We start from the raw sequence: 15,896 nt of genomic DNA, 5'->3' as shown, positions 1-15,896 counted from the left end.
AATTACTCTTCAGCCCTACCTTGACGATGTTCTTTGCTCGCCCCAACAGGTGACTGAGGATATCATCCGCCTGCTCCCCAGCAGAGCAGCCCTTTTTGCGCAGATTTGTGTTCATCACATCTATCCACTCTTGGATGGTGTATTTGTCTGTGCCGTCTCCTCTATACACCGCTGGTTCCTTAGCATCTGTCTTCACCACAACACTCAGTCGGGACATGTCAGGTGTGAATGGTGAGGGATCTAGCAGTGGGAGAGAACTAGGAGGTGGGAAGCCTCTTGTAGGGGCAGTTGTCTGGTTGGCTAAAAGGCGATTAACAACAGAGTCACCAATCTGGGTCCCTAGCTCTCCTAGCAGGTCACGTATCTGCCCTAGGGTGTCACTATCAGTGGTGATGGGAGTGGAAGACTTGGGCTTTGCTACAGGTGTGACATTATCGATGCTCAGACTAGACTTGGGCTTCACTACGGGCGGAAGGGGCTCTGGCTTCTCTACAGACGGGACTTCATCCATACCTAGATAACTACCGAAGCTGGGCTGCCCTACCCACTCTCTGTCTGAGATATCTGCGTATCTCCAGCCTCTACCCCTCCCAATACTGGAAACTGGAGTAAACTCCATGGCAGTTTAAATGTACTCAATAATACAGTGCAATGATTACAGTGTGATAAATACAATATGATCAAACAGTTAGTTGTTTAAAACCAGTGTGGAAATGACCAGCCGTTGCCAAATTAAGAGGGAAAATTTAGAATGGAGACTTTTTTTTTTTTAGTATAGAAACAATGTCCACAGTCCTCGGATTCTTCCTGCGCACAGCTCGATACACTTACTTGCTCGCAGCTTGACCTCGGCGATCTGCAGTGGCTGATCTGAAGGATCCGGGTCACGGCACCATTTGTAGCAGCTGTTTTTCTGTGTTGTGTTATGTAGTTAGGAAGTGAGACGCACACTGGGGTTGAGCATCTATGGGAGTTTAATCTTCAGAATGAAGAAAAAAACAGGCGTCACACACACAGAGCCACACTGCAAGTCTCCACTGCTCAGCTCCGAGCACACACAGCTCTATCACACTAGGTGGTGCAACGCCAAAACAACACCCCAGGGGAACAAAGGGGATACAATTGAAAAACACAGTAGGAACCTTTCTTTTTTCTTTTTTTAGGAGGAAAAAATCATTTTGGGGAAGTTCACAACACAAGAGAAAAATTTTAGGGAAAAATAAATAAACAAAACACAATAAGAAATTTTGACTTGGCTACATTTGCATATCATGTTTAATTTATATCGCAAATGTATGTATATTCATATGGACAGGCATGTATGTCTGAAGGCGTATAGATATCTATATCTGTCTTTTTTATTATATTAAATTCTGTGTAAGTGTATTACACTAGGACAAAAAACAGTGTTCCCTTTGTCTTAATTGATTTGAAAAGACATTTGCACCCTACATGCATGATCGAGCGCATGCACCCAGTTGAGACAGGGTGCCAACTTTCAGCTTTTGGTTTTAAAAAGGGTGTAAATAACATCTTATCAAATTAATTTGCCATCTCAGGGCTATTTACGCTGCATGAGCTATATGGATCCATTTTATTTTTTTAATGCATTAAATCAAGTCCCCTGCTACTGTAGTTACTTAGGAGAATGCAGCAATGCTGTTTTTGGAGGGAGATGGTGACTGAACTTTACTTCGGGGGTGAACTGTTCCTTAAACTGTCATTTTTCTATAAAATACTACATAATGTCTGTCGTAACTATATTTAGTAATGAATACTTTCTCCATACACGAAGACCTTTGCATTCTGATTTAAATGTATTCTGTACTTTGTTTAATCTTCATCTGTAGTTTGGTAATGAATAATTTATGGAGCAGTTCTTTCGTTTCTTTTGCCGTTTCCTGTTTTGTGCTTGGTCTACTTAGACAAGTATGTGATGAGACCCATCTAAACACCAATATCTGATACCTGAAACAATGGCCAGATTCAGAGAAATTTCATCAGAAAAAAGAGATTAAAAGACTGAGAAATCATTTTTATTTGGATAGATTATATTGACAGAGTAAAAAAGAAAGATGCAAAAAACAGAGGCATATTTCTAAAAACAGTCCAATTCAAGTAAGAAAACAGTCCTTTAAATGCACAAGTGACTGAGGTCAGGTCTGGATGAGAGTATTGTGTGCATTTCTCTACTCAAGTTAAATGCTTGTGTTTTCAATATGAATAAAGGATGAATGTAGTCTAAAAAAAACAAAATAAAAACCTCAACATGTATAAAAGCTCTTACAGATTAAATGGTGACCGAGGTGTCAGTTCTCTCTACATAAATACAATGAATACAGGGGAACAAATGCAAGTCATATTTTCATCCACAGATTTTACACAAAGCACCTTGAAGACATTGAACATATCGTGTGTTTTGTGTTCTTACATTGAAAACACCACCTGTCCTAAACTCTTTGAACAAGCCTTCAGAAATTGTTCAGATGCTTGCAGGATTATGGTTAGTATTTAGTATAAGCATGCAGAATGTGGATGCACAAATTCATATTAACTGGAAACCATCATGGGATGTGTCATGCCCAATCAAACAAATCTGCTATAAAATGGTGTCTGATTCAAGAGCACAGGTTTACTATGAAGGCTGAATTTGATTATTAGATTTACCTAAAGGGTTCCACTAGATCTCAAAAAACACAAACAGTAGTTTAGCAAATCACACAAACTGAAACTACAAAGTTCTGAGGTTTTAAATTGTGTGTGTGTGTGTGTGTGGGGGGGGGGTTCTTTCATGCTAGGTTGCCCTTTGTCACCAGAACATCCACTGAGATTTCACGAGTCATGTAGTTTGCAGCTGGGGTCTTCTTTAAGAAATAAATGTGGGCTACTTTAAAGGTTTACATATCAAGACTGAGCAGTATGCAAGTACGTGTAACTCAAACAGTTCAGCCACATCCAACAGTACAGGTCTACACAGTGGGAGTTAAAGGTTTGCATTTGAACCATGTATGAACGATTAACGATAAGCCAATTTTAAAATAATATGTTGACAGAAAAAAATAATATTTTGATATCCAATTAAGTGTTTCAATCATTGTTCAGTTCAGACTAATGTGAGAATCTGCAGCTTTTCTCTGTCACACACAGGACACTGAATATCTGGGATTTGAACTATTGGACATGTAACATGTCACTGTGGCTTCACTATGCGTCCTTCTGACAGGATAATTGTGGTCTGATGTAGAATCACTTTTGACCTTTGACCTTAGGCCAACTTAAGCTGAAACAAAACCTGGCTCAATGTTCCGGCTGACTGCAAATGTATGTAAGGTGAGCACATGGATTTGGAAGAAACAGCAGTTAGTGATGTGAAGTGTTGAGTAAGACACCCAAGCAGCCATCTGGGTCACTACTGACTATTTATACTTGTACCCCACCCTACCTGCATCCTGTTTGAGGGGTATATGTGGTCATCTTGTTCTAAAAAGTCCACCCTGTGACATGATGAGAAAGGGGGTGGTTTGTGAGGTGCCGGGAGCACAAACTGCATTAGGTCAGCTATTGTACTCTTTGGTGACATATCAATCCAGCCACTCACATCATCAAACCAAGCATGCCCAGTAGATTTAAACATTTTGTTTGGTCCAGCTACATGAGGCTGACTGATGAAAAGCCTACATCACTCTTATATCAAAGACATGTTAATTATTGACCCTCTGATCGTCCACCATTCACTGCTTCTCATTTACAACTGTAATGATAGAGTCACCATGCCAGTCCCATGTCTTATACATCTACTCTCAACTCAGGAGAGCTGCAGAACACGGAGGACTGTAAAGCCTACCACTGTAGATCTGACTATTACATATCATACTGTTGACTGCTCTGGCTAGGGGATAGTAGTGGTGGTGGAGGAGGGGCAGTATCTTCTGAGGCAGGGGGAGGCAGAGGTGCTGCAGCCACATTAGGATTAGTTGCACTGGAGTTGGCTTCTGGGGCTGCTGGGAGGTCAGGGGCTGCTGCACTGGGAGTGCTGTCTGAGGAAGGAGGGGGCATGCTGCTGCTGCTGCTGCTGTCATCACTGGGGGCACTGCTGCTAGGAGTGCTACTCTCCCTGGGGGGCTCAGGGGGAGGGGTTGCTTTATCAGAGCCAGAGGAGGGGCGGTCAGAAGGAGGAGGTGGAGCAGTCTGGGGGTCTGAGGAAGACTCTGCAGGCATTGCCTCATCTGGAGAGGAAATCGAGGAGAGAGAGAGGGTGATGTGATTAAGATCAAATGGATGTTGGATGGCTGGATGATATGGGCATAATATAATAACTTGATATGTTTACAGTGTATTGTGAATCACAATATTACTAATGGGTAAAGACAAGTACAAGAACAAGTAGAAATGTCTGGTAAGTTCAGAAAATGACATCACTTTAGTGTAATGCAACCTTCAAAACTAGGAAAAGAACACTGATGACATTTCAAATTATAATGATACAAGACTAAATATAGTCTCCTATTATGATAATCATAATATCGATATATTGGCCAGGCCTTTGTTGGAGCACATCAGATCACTTTAACCATATTTAGGGTTGGGTCCCAAACTGTACTTTTAAGGGTACCGACCAAAGTAAGTCAGTACTACTGTGGAGCGAGTCACATTAAGCCAATTGGTGCCAAATTTTAGCACACATGAGTGCGCCTCTTTACAGTAGCGTTACAGTAAGACCTTGAGACATCTCCCCAAAACTTAGCCCACTGGCTGTAGCCCTTTTTAGATAGAAAAGGCACACATTTGCTCCAAGATAGATGTCTTTATAAAACGGAGGCGTAATATTCCTCCTTTTCCAAAAGCCACCGCTGAGGTAGGCGTAAACATGTGATGTGACATGAATCACAAAGTTGGGCTGTGAACAGTGACAACGAATTTGTCTTCAGGGTTTGTACACATTTTTAGAAGTCAAATTCAAGCCCTTTTCAAGCACTTCTAAGGATCATTTTCACATTTTTCCAGCACCTTATCGCTGGGGAAAAATACATATCTACAGGAATGTATACTCATGTACATTGTATTATGCTGTAAACATCTAAAATTGTGTTTCATAACAGCAAAGAGTTTAGAAATTAAAGGAGAACACAAAGTTTTATCCCAAAAAATGGAAGCCACTTGGTGTTCTTCAGACACACTCGCACCGAGACAAAGAGAGACCTGAGAGCACCCGGTAATTTACTTTTTTGACATAATTTAATTGTTTCAAAATGCAGTGTTGGGAGTAACCTTCGAGCGTGCGCTTAACAGGCTTAACAGGCTATTGTAAGGCTCATGGCTCATGACAGGCTGTAACATGGACATGTACATTATGAACAGAAACACGAAAATGCTGGAATACGTTTCTGTCTCCGCCAGTGAGGGCGTAAGCGCACGCTTTACGGATTGACTAGTTTGGTCTAGCTACCGGAATACACGGATGTCAACAAACAGGTACGTGGCTGCTTGCACAAACACACTGTTTTAACTACTTTTTTATTCATTTTGAGTCATACACGCTACAGTGCTGTGTTGTAAGGTGTCTGCTGATGTTGCATAACTTTTGGTGTGAGATGTGGAGCATGTTAAGACGCTTAAAACACAGTGTTAAGTTCTGACCCCATGCTGTTAGCTGTCTATGCTAAATCTCCGTTCACGGAGCTCTGTAATGGCTGGACCAAATGTGTTCGCGTCTTCTGTACTGGCAAGTCAAGGGTAGCTTGAGCAATGAAGCTGCATGTTTAAATCGACCGAAGTTCTCCTTTAAGTGGCTAATGTGAGAAGGGGGAGTGTCCTAAAGTTGTTCCGAGCACGGAAGGAGAAGGTTTCATTTTCAGCAAACAATGGTGATTCCACCAGATACGCGTCTGCTGTGCTATGGCTCTGCCATGGCAGCACCACTTCCACCAGGCCCGGTGTGCTGCGTATTCGCTCTGTCCCAGCTCCGGCAGTCCGAAAACCTCCGGAACAGATACGCAGGACATCCATTTCTAGCAGATGCCATAGCACAACGCAGCAATTCAGCTGAATTTAGCACAGAGCAGACAGGAAGTCATGCACTGAAACAATACAACATCTGCTTACTTTTAAAAATAAAACACTCCATGTTGATACCAGCACACAAATCTCAAAAGAGAAATGCAAGCTCTTCTACTAATCTTTTGGTCGGGAACGCTTTGTGGTGTTGTTTTTGTAAACGCATACCTATAACTGCGGTCGCGAGGGATTATGTGATTATTGCGGGAACTCCTCGGTCTGACGACGCCAGTTGTCAAAAGTATTGTGCTGTGGCTGACTCAAACCGCAACCGTTGGGGGTCAGAGCAAAACCGGATCGGAGCCGTAACGCAGTGGACATGTATCTGGTCAAATCTTTCTGGCCGATAAGCCTAGTAATGTGCCAGAGTCAAATCCTAACTCAGAGGATGGGGAAGTGTGGTGAAAAAGGGCAGAAATTACTGTTTTCGTGAAGAATGGCTGTGCAATTTTAACTGGTTAAGGTACCTCAGAGAGACGAATTCCATGAACTACAAATTTTGCAGTCAATACCTGCAACATGTTAGGAACAATTAAAAGATGACATTTCTATGTGTTTTTTGCTACAAGTGTAATTAATATGAAAATGTGGCAATTTCTGCACCTTCCTCTGTGTGTGAGTCTCAAAAGTGGCGAGGGATGAAATTTCTTATAGAAGTACTATCAGATCGATACATGTAGGATGCATGGTGGGTCAGGATCTCAATCGCAGCACATTATAACAGCATTCACATGACTTTAAACAGTCAGCGGGTACATGTTTAGATTAACTGAAGGGCAACGGGGGAAACACGTTCATGTGTAATGTCACATCTCTTGGATCTGCAGCTGCTTGGTTTGCCAACAGCAGAGAATTGGCGAACCTCAACTGCGGAGATAATGCGGCCAATCTGTGTGTAAAGGGCTACTGTCCATACCTGTCTCCATAGGTGTGGGCTTGTCCTCCTCATTGGTCCCTGAGGTTGTGTTAGCTGTGCTGCTAGCATTAGCACTGCTCAGCTCAGCAGCTTTGTTTGCTGCAGCCTCCTGCTGTTGTTGAGCCTGCTGAGCAGCCTTCTCTGCCTGCTCGGCCGCCTCGCGCTCCCTCTCCTCCGCCCGACGCCTGGCTGCCTCTTCAGCTGCAGCCATCTCAGCTGCCAGCTTCTCCATGTCCACTTCAACCTTCTGACTGCACAGCTGGACACAGGAAACACTTGTTAACAAAACTTAAAACCTCTGATCACAAATTTACCTTAAGCAGTCTTCGCACTAATGAAAAACCAAAGTAGTGAGAACAAGACACAGGTTCACGTATTAGTGTACATGAAGTCAGATGAAAAAAACCTAGCATTTGGCTACTTTTGTATTCTAGAACGCAAACTAATCGAACAATATCCTCTTGTGCTGTGGTGAGGTTCAGATTTAGTTCAGGAGTAATTAAATAACATGAACCTGTGGTTATACATTATTCCAAATGGATATTTTGTGATCTGTAATAAGAATTCATCACTACTTCTTACAAGGGATGTTAAAACATATGTTCCTGATGATTAAACTTAGACTAGTTAGCTGGTCACAATTTAATCTATAAGGCTAAACATTGTCCAAAATCATACCGCCTATACTACCATCTGAGATTAAATTGTTGTAAACATTATTAAGAGATGCTTGTTTTTTTATGATGCAACACTTGACTGATACGGCATGGCAGTTCAGTGCAAACAATGTATATGCTATAATGCAAATTTGTACGAAGTTAATTTGTGTAAGGTTTCACCGGGTATTTATGGTGTCAACTCGTGGAGCAACCAACTAGATAACTAATCGCACATATCCTTACTTCCCACTCAGCTGTCAAAGTCAAAGAAAGTCTGGCTGTACCCGCTTGAGTTCAGTATTGAATGAGTCCGTGGTCTCCAGAAAGCGTCTTTTCTTGTCTTGGTGGCGATCTTCAATCTGCAGAAGCTCTGCCTCCAGCTTCCTCTGAAACACAAAAGAGGCACTGGTGAAGCACAGAGTTTCTGAAGTGCTTCAGTAGATGACATTTGTTCACCATGTGCACAGGACAACAAAGCTTTTATGTTAAGCAGAAAAACACCTACTGAGCCGCTTTCAGTCTGTGCAACCTACCTGGTGCACCATGAGAGACTGCACCTGCCTCTTCAAGACCTGCATGCGGGCTGTGGTGACCACCGAACGGACATCAGGCACAACTATCTCACTGAGGATGTCACTGATGAGCCGGTGGTTCCTCTGGAAGCGAGCAGCTGCTGTATGCTTCACTGAAAAACCATCATCATAGTCTGGACAGAAGAAATACAGGATATTTTACTGATCACCATGAGAACAGGGGGGCAAGACTGACGGTTTCCATTCAAACATGCTTTGAGCATTTGTTTACGAGGTCCACAAAACCTTAATGTTTTCGGTGCACAAGTTTTACTTCTGCCGATGGTTTAAAGCATTTTTAAAAAGGGGCACCATGTAGTTTTGGAGAAGAAATTCAAACTTGAAACTTACTTACAATATTAATGCGGTAATAAAACATACTCAGAAATATATTTTCCACAAATGAATAAAAAAGCTGTTCTCAGAGGAAAATAAGGTTCCAGAACACTCAAGCTAGAAAGGTAGCAGGGTCCACCACACAAACACAGTAAACAGTATGAAATTGTGTTGTCCTTGAGGGTCAGTTTGTTTACGCATTTTATTTCGTCATGGAAAAAACTTTGTAAAGACTTTGTTTATCTAGTTTGTTTAGGTATTAAAAATCAGTGAAGATCTTTTTTTTTTCAAATCTGACTGATGCACACCATTCATCTCTCAAACTGACCATCAGGGTCTTCAGCAGGCTGAATGCTCATGTACGGCTCTCCTTTGTCCATACGACTCTGCCTCTGTCTACTCTCCTCCTCCATGGCGGCCTCAGCTCGATTCTTGGCGTTGACGTAGGCCAGGTAGGCTGGTGAGTTGTGATATGCTTTCAAAGAATCGTTATACTCGATCTGAGAGGGAGAGGAAAAACGCAATTAAGTTGAATTTAAAAGGAGACGCATTTCTGTGTTTGTTCATTTGAAGTGTCAGAAATGACAAATGTGTGTCATAAGAAAACAAAGTCTTACAATACCAACAGTGTTAAAGTAATCCACAGTATCTCAATATCTACACATTTTTTCTTTCCACCAACACAATTTTGCTTGCAAAGACGTACAGAAAACATCAGCCTTCAGACAGCTCACCTTCTCAGCTTCATACTCGTTCAGGTAGTCCTGTTTCTCCTCATCAGTCAGGTCCCGCCACATCCCTCCGATAATCTTTCCAATCTCCCACAGCTTCAGGTCCGGGTTGGATGCCTTCACTTGGTCCCATACCTTGCATGTGCACACAACGCAAGACACAAACACACATGCAAAGGTAGGGGCATCACCCCACACACATACACAAAAAGAACATATGGTTACCACAGGGCAACTGCAGTTAGTAGTAAGTTAGATTACTACAAGAGAGTGTGGGGGAAAAAGGAGGAAAAGTGCAAAGGAAAAATTAGTTCCTATTGGACAGTTTTAGTAACTGGCATAATGGTAGTTCATTTATGATGGCTCACTACATTGCAACATGAGAAGACAGGCAAAAAGACAAACACAAGCACATATACATAGTAACATAAATAAGTAAGGGTGCTCCAATAAAAGGTCTAAGGTCTTTGTGCCCTTAAGCCACTACTCCATCACCTCGCCACTGCTTGTACCTGGTTTCTTCAGATCGATAAAATGTACACAGATGTAAAGTGTCTGCAACACCAAACTTAAAGTGCTTTAAGCTACATAACTGTACTCGCAAAAGTACTTTAGTCCATTAATTTTGTGAAAACTGTCTGAATAGTAATGCTGTGTTTGGCGCCAATGTAAGCCATTGGCTCTATCAGCCGGAAACAAACAGCATTACATCCCCCTACTCATAATGACAGAAAATGTAAACAGACAATCCCAAATGAGAAATTGAACTGAGGGCTTCTGACTTCAGTTGAGTGTGTCTCCTGCTCTTACCATAGTGATCCCTTTCTCCACAGTGCTGTGCCAGGGCCACTTACAATCACTGACTGGCCTCTCAGTGTGAAACCTAACATTATGAGAACTGTTCCACGGTACAAGTCCAAGTATCTTATATATTCCACTGGTTAAACCGAAAAGGCGCTGATAATATGTACTGATATTTAAAGGACGAGTGATAGTTAGCCACTGGTAACTGCGCTGTGTGTGGCATTTTAGCTGCATACAGAAGTTCCCTTGTGTGATCGAATCTTCTGATCGGGCTCTATAAAGACCACCAGTCAAACTTTTGACAACGTATAACGGCCAATTACGATTGTGTCCAATGAAACGGTGCACCCTTATATAAAATCATGCAAAAGTCAACTGCGAGAGCTTGTAAACAGCTGTTGAGCAGCAGAGTGCTGCGGTGTGTGTTGGCTACAGGAGCAAATAGCTAATAGAGGACTGAATGTTTCTCTTCAGGAGGGTTGAAGTGTTAAACTGTGACCTGCACAAACACAAATAAGTCTACACTAAATAAATGTACTGAAGAACTTCAGCCGAGTACAGTTTGGAGGTACAGGTACTGTGAACAAATGTACACAGACATGAAGTGTCTTGTTACTCCAACCTCAGATACATAACTAGCACCTAGATGAGTATAAGTATAGACAAATCCTCATTATCTGTATTGGCTGATACTACTTCAAGCAAAGAGTGATCTGCCCCCAAAATCCTGATCAGAGCACCCTTATGGTCAAACTGGTAAGGATGTTTCTTAATTGTCTGTTTTGACTGTGTGTTCTGAAGTTGCAGTGTGTCGAGGGCTCATGTCTAGCATTGCAAAAAGACTGGATGGAATGGAATGAAGTATTTCTAAAGACAGAATCACTGGTTTTACAGCAGCATGAATGTTTGGACTAGATTTTGTCTTTATGTACTAGTCAATGTTAAAATTTCAGCTCTGAAACTACAGAAGCAGCAAAGCAACAAGCACATAAAGTGGGAAATTAAAGCAGGAGCAGATCATGCTTGCAGACAGAAACACAAAGAGATGTTGTAATTTCTCTTTATGGTTGACAAACAAAGGAGGCTACGGTGAGCCAACAGGATAGTGGAGAGCATCCACTAGGTGGTTGAGGTGGTGGTGAAGGCGTCATGGCTTGGCTGTTTCCCACCCTAAAACCCCTGCAACTTTTCAGGGGATGGGAGGACAAGCAGTAAAAGCAGACACCATGGATGGGTGTCTTACCTTCCTGCTTACCTTCCGGCTGTACCGCATGTAAGGCATCAGTGGCTTGTCTGGAGGTTTGGGAGGCTTTGGGACGGTGATGCCTGAGGAGTTCTGTTGAAGTAAGATAGAGAGAAGGATAAGGGGGACAAAGAAGGGGAGAAAAGTGAATGAGGAGATGTTCATCATCATCTTCATCTACATCATTGTAGATGAAGGGGACACAAACAAAGGGGACATAGGTTTACAGAGAGAAAAAAATAAAATGGTCAAATATCAGCTGATGATGGTCTGATCATAGCGAGGCCTGTGTAAAGGCAAAATAAGGTGTGTACATGTCAATGTAACATGACAAAACATAACTCAAGTGGACCTGGATGTTTTATTACAGCTGGATAAATGCATTTATGATGCATGTCAATTCATTCACATGCATGTATGGATGTTAATGATTTTTTAGCAGCAAATGGCTTCAATTATTTTTTGAAGCTGTCAATAAGGAATCAAACCACAAGAAGAGGGAAGACTGTGCCTATTTAGGGGGTTCAATGGCTGCCAGGTGGAAACAACCATGCGAGTTCTGTGGCCAAAACAGGACGTGCATCAGGAATTACAATTCCTACTGTGTATTTCTATTTTCATTTCTACCAGGTTCTGAGGAACCATGAAGTAAAGGCTATTTATATCCATCGAAGTGACCAAAAGGAGGCCAACTGCCACATGGATGGCAGTGTCCTCTACAAAGGATATGTCTGAACCTCTCAATACTAGTGTAAAGCTTAAATCGCAACTATAAATTTGCCCAGAAAGTGCCTGAAATTGATCATTTCAATACCAAAATAAGCCAGAAGGTCAATTGTACTCAACTGGCATGAAAACGTCCACATGCCACTTTTCTAAATGTCAAAAGGTTCCTAACACCATGCAACAGTTTATCTCAACACTAGATCAGCTTTTTTCTGTGCACATTTTTTAACCACCTAGTGAAAAATAAAATGGTTGTTCTGAAACATTAAAAAAAAACAGCCTTCTTGTGTGCACAGAACAGCAGATATCTTCACTGAGGCATGGGTGAAAAGTCTACAGCAAGACTTAAAAGATCAACACACACCTGTGTGTCTGTGTAAGAAAAACCTGTGTCAATTGTGGCCAAATATTTGCACTACGCATCCACAAGGTGCAATGAGCATGGTGTCTACTCGGATATGTGGTTAAAAAGTATGTATATGAACAGCCTGAGCCAGCGAACCAGTAGCATCTCTGCAAGTTGACAAAAAATATTGCAGTTTTACTTAATGCATTGCACTACAGAGAAAAATACATTGATGACATTTTACTCTCTTATGAGCACAGGACAGGGTCGGGGTTTAGAAGTTTGAAAGTGTGGTTGGCCTGGTTGACAAGAAATTAGGGCTGGGCAATAAATCGGCAAAATCGATTAATTCGAGTTTTTGGTTTAGGACAATTTTAAAAAATGAAAATCGAGTTTTGATTTCACTTGCTCCGTCGCCGCTCCTCATGGGCTCCCGTAGTTGATAGTGGCTCCGCCCCTCGCATTGACTTTCCACTGAGAAACAAACACAACAACATGCAGCAAGCCCGTTCCCAACACGGCACCGTCTCGTTAGTAGTTTGGTTTTGTAGCGTCGGACCTCGAACAAACCACCGTCTGCTGCAAAGTTTGTTCAAAGGCTGTTGTTACTGAAGGCAGCGGACCGAAATTTATTTCAGCCTCTCAAACAGACGCATGTATCACAGTGGGACACTTGTTACTACGAGAAGACCGCGGCAGCCCACAAATACCTGCTATAAAGCAGCCAACATTAGCAGAATCATTTAATCATTGTGTCCCGTATGAGAAGAAAGGGTCCCGGTGGACAGTTAATACGGATGCAGTCACGTTGCATTTCGCTAAAGATATGGTGCCCGTATTTACAGTGGAAACGCCGGAGGTTCATCCACATGCAGAAAATGTTCGACCCCCCAGGTTTGTGCTACAAAGCCACAACGAGGCATGATGTCTCAAGCCAGAGGAAGCTCGTCTTCCTGGCCAAAAACGTTTTAAAAAGACAGCCAGCACACACCTGATGTCCTGTACATCTACCAACATGCAGTGTTTACTATGCAATGCATGCAGATGTTTGATTTAGTTCACACATCTTCAGGGATATAAAACACTATTTTGAAACAAAAGGCACCTTTTGCAAAATAAAGTATTTAATAAAAGTTATGTTAACACTATCAATACCAATATGGAGACTGATCTGTTTTTATAATAGCAAGCAATCTGACATGTTAAATATGTTTACAAAAGCATTTGTTATCAAAAAGGGACACATTCTTTTCAAAAGGATGCACTTTTATTTATTTTTTCAAATGAGTTTGAAGCTGCACTCTTTACAACTGCATGGCAAATTTGTTTAGAATCATAGCATTAAAATAAATGCAATGCTTTTAATAATTTCTTTGTAATTTGTTCTTGAGAAGGATAAAAAAATCGCTTAAAATCGTAAATCGAGTTTGGTGTGAAAAAATCGGAGATTCAATTTTTAGTCTCTCTCTCTCTCTCTCTCTCTCTCTCTCTCTCTCTCTCTCTCTCTCTCTCTCTCTCTCATATATGTACACACGCGCATGCATACTATAGCCCAATACTTTTAAGTTGACTACTACATACCAGCTCTGTTGTGTGAAGCTGAAAATTAAAGCTGTGTGAAGCAGAAGTTCCTACTAGCAAAATACGATTTTCTCAAATGTCATTTGATGCTTTCAGACACCAGCAGTCCCAACCTACAATCCCAAAGCACCTGTATTTGTTGAGTTGGGAAACCCAAAGCATCAGCATTACCATCTCGCCAATAGGAGCTGTAACTGATAGTTTTGGTGGTTAGAAGTCAAACTGGTCATCTAAACAAAACAGTTTGCATTGTGCATTGGGCCCAACAGTGGCTAGCTAGCTAGCCAGCTATTTATTTATTTAGGATCTGGACTGATCTGTGGGAGCTACAGATGAGCTGCCTGAAGAAAACTGCCCTTTGCTCAACTCTAACACAAATAATATTCAAATTGCCCTGATTTCTGACCATAGTCTGTTGCATAGTGCAACCACACATCCATCTTCAGTCTATTTCTTCTGATCAAATGTGTCCAGATTATTTCCCTAATTTTCTTGTTACTACTGATGTGATCATCCATCTGTGGTTGCATAAGCCCCATCTTGTAAGCTTTTTTTAAATCCTCCCTTTCCACTTTCTCTACATCTGTGTCCCTACATTTAGACGGGGCAGATTATGATTACCCTCCCTCTAAAACCTGCACCCACCCCCATTCTGTTTTTCCAAATCCCACCATCATTTCATTACCCTGCTGGAGCCTCCGGAGCTCCCTCCCAGGCGGAGATTGTTGTAGGCCAGATGGCTGTAAGGATTGTAGCCCACAAACCCTGGGGTGGAAGGCATTTGCTGATGGAAGACAAATGAGACAAAACACGAATGAGAAATGGCTCACAAACAAGAGGAGGAAGAGGGATAAACATAAATAAGTGAAAAGGGGGGGGGAAAACATGAAAATATATGTATCTTGTTTTGCTTGTTTGTTTTCCATGATGTCATCGTGCAAGGCAAAAAAGGCAACTGGCCAACAGGCTGGCATTAAGAATGAGTGCACAACATGTAACGGTTGCATGTAAATCAGGACAGGCTCAGATCATCCCAATTAGACATTTGACCACACCATTAGATTTCAACTTTACACAATGCTTTGCCCTGCTGCTGAATGTAAGGAAATCCAAAGCATGTTGACCTATTACTGTACACAAGTGCTAAATTCTGAAATTTGATGTTGAAAAGAAATTCCTCTGTAGCTTTACCGAAAGACATGAGCCACGTTAACCCCTTCTGAACAAGCCCTTTAGTAAGTGGTGATAAGCCAGGAAAAAGCAAGACAGAGAGTGATGATGGAGAGCCGTACAAACTTGTGGCAACTTCTGTGTGTTCAGACAGAGGAAGAAATTTAATGAAAACGATATCGAACATGGAGAAAGAGGAAATAAGACAGTAAGAAAGAAAGATAAAAGGAACCAAAAAGAGTGTAGAGAGCCTATCATGACCCTGTGGTCAGTACAGCGACAAGACTGAGCCTGAAACTGAGTGATGGACACTTACTGTTGTCGGGGCAGGGGGAGGGGGAGGAGCGTAGGAGGGTCGCTCTGCATGAGAAAGGAGAAAAGAAATGTTAACAGCTATTAACAGCAACTGATGGTGTTTGGTTTGTAATACCATGTCTACAAAATGAATATCATTGTTTAAAAAAAAAAAAAACTCATTTGTGAAAATTCATATTTAAAGATAGCAGTACGAGCATGACTGTGTCTTGCTGAATTGCAAGACTGACAGGAGTCACACACACACACGCTCATTTATTAGCCCCTTTTACAAAAGAAGCTGGAAGGGAACAGACGGGCAGGTCGAGCCGAAACAAGAAAATAAATGAATCAACAACCATGTGATAATGATGGCAGATGTCACAACCCAACACGGCCGCAGAGAGTAGGATCTCCACACAGTACGAAAACTGTGCTATCAAATTACATAAAATACAAGTTGT

General features: G+C 41.8%; 1 protein-coding gene across 4 annotated transcripts in view; it reads right to left on the bottom strand.

Moving 5' to 3' along the window:
* Nucleotides 1–2,020: 2,020 nt before the first annotated feature.
* The window catches only part of LOC115576277 (SWI/SNF-related matrix-associated actin-dependent regulator of chromatin subfamily E member 1-like), a 30,459-nt gene continuing 16,583 nt past the window's right edge, over nucleotides 2,021–15,896 (bottom strand). The window contains exons 3-11 of one of the 4 annotated variants that reach the window (XM_030408794.1): nucleotides 15,455–15,498; nucleotides 14,654–14,752; nucleotides 11,316–11,408; nucleotides 9,272–9,403; nucleotides 8,866–9,037; nucleotides 8,163–8,335; nucleotides 7,914–8,015; nucleotides 6,971–7,229; nucleotides 2,021–4,226 (exon numbers count right to left, since the gene is read on the bottom strand). In XM_030408794.1, the coding sequence (XP_030264654.1) occupies nucleotides 3,862–4,226; nucleotides 6,971–7,229; nucleotides 7,914–8,015; nucleotides 8,163–8,335; nucleotides 8,866–9,037; nucleotides 9,272–9,403; nucleotides 11,316–11,408; nucleotides 14,654–14,752; nucleotides 15,455–15,498 (1,439 nt within the window). In that variant the 3' untranslated portion in view covers nucleotides 2,021–3,861. The remainder of the gene's footprint in view (nucleotides 4,227–6,970; nucleotides 7,230–7,913; nucleotides 8,016–8,162; nucleotides 8,336–8,865; nucleotides 9,038–9,271; nucleotides 9,404–11,315; nucleotides 11,409–14,653; nucleotides 14,753–15,454; nucleotides 15,499–15,896) is intronic. The other 3 variants (XM_030408795.1, XM_030408796.1, XM_030408797.1) reach the window with 3 other exon arrangements.

The sequence above is a fragment of the Sparus aurata genome, chromosome 23, assembly GCF_900880675.1.
Source record: "Sparus aurata chromosome 23, fSpaAur1.1, whole genome shotgun sequence".
Classification (NCBI taxonomy): domain Eukaryota; kingdom Metazoa; phylum Chordata; class Actinopteri; order Spariformes; family Sparidae; genus Sparus; species Sparus aurata.
This window is presented reverse-complemented; position numbering and strand designations above follow the sequence as displayed.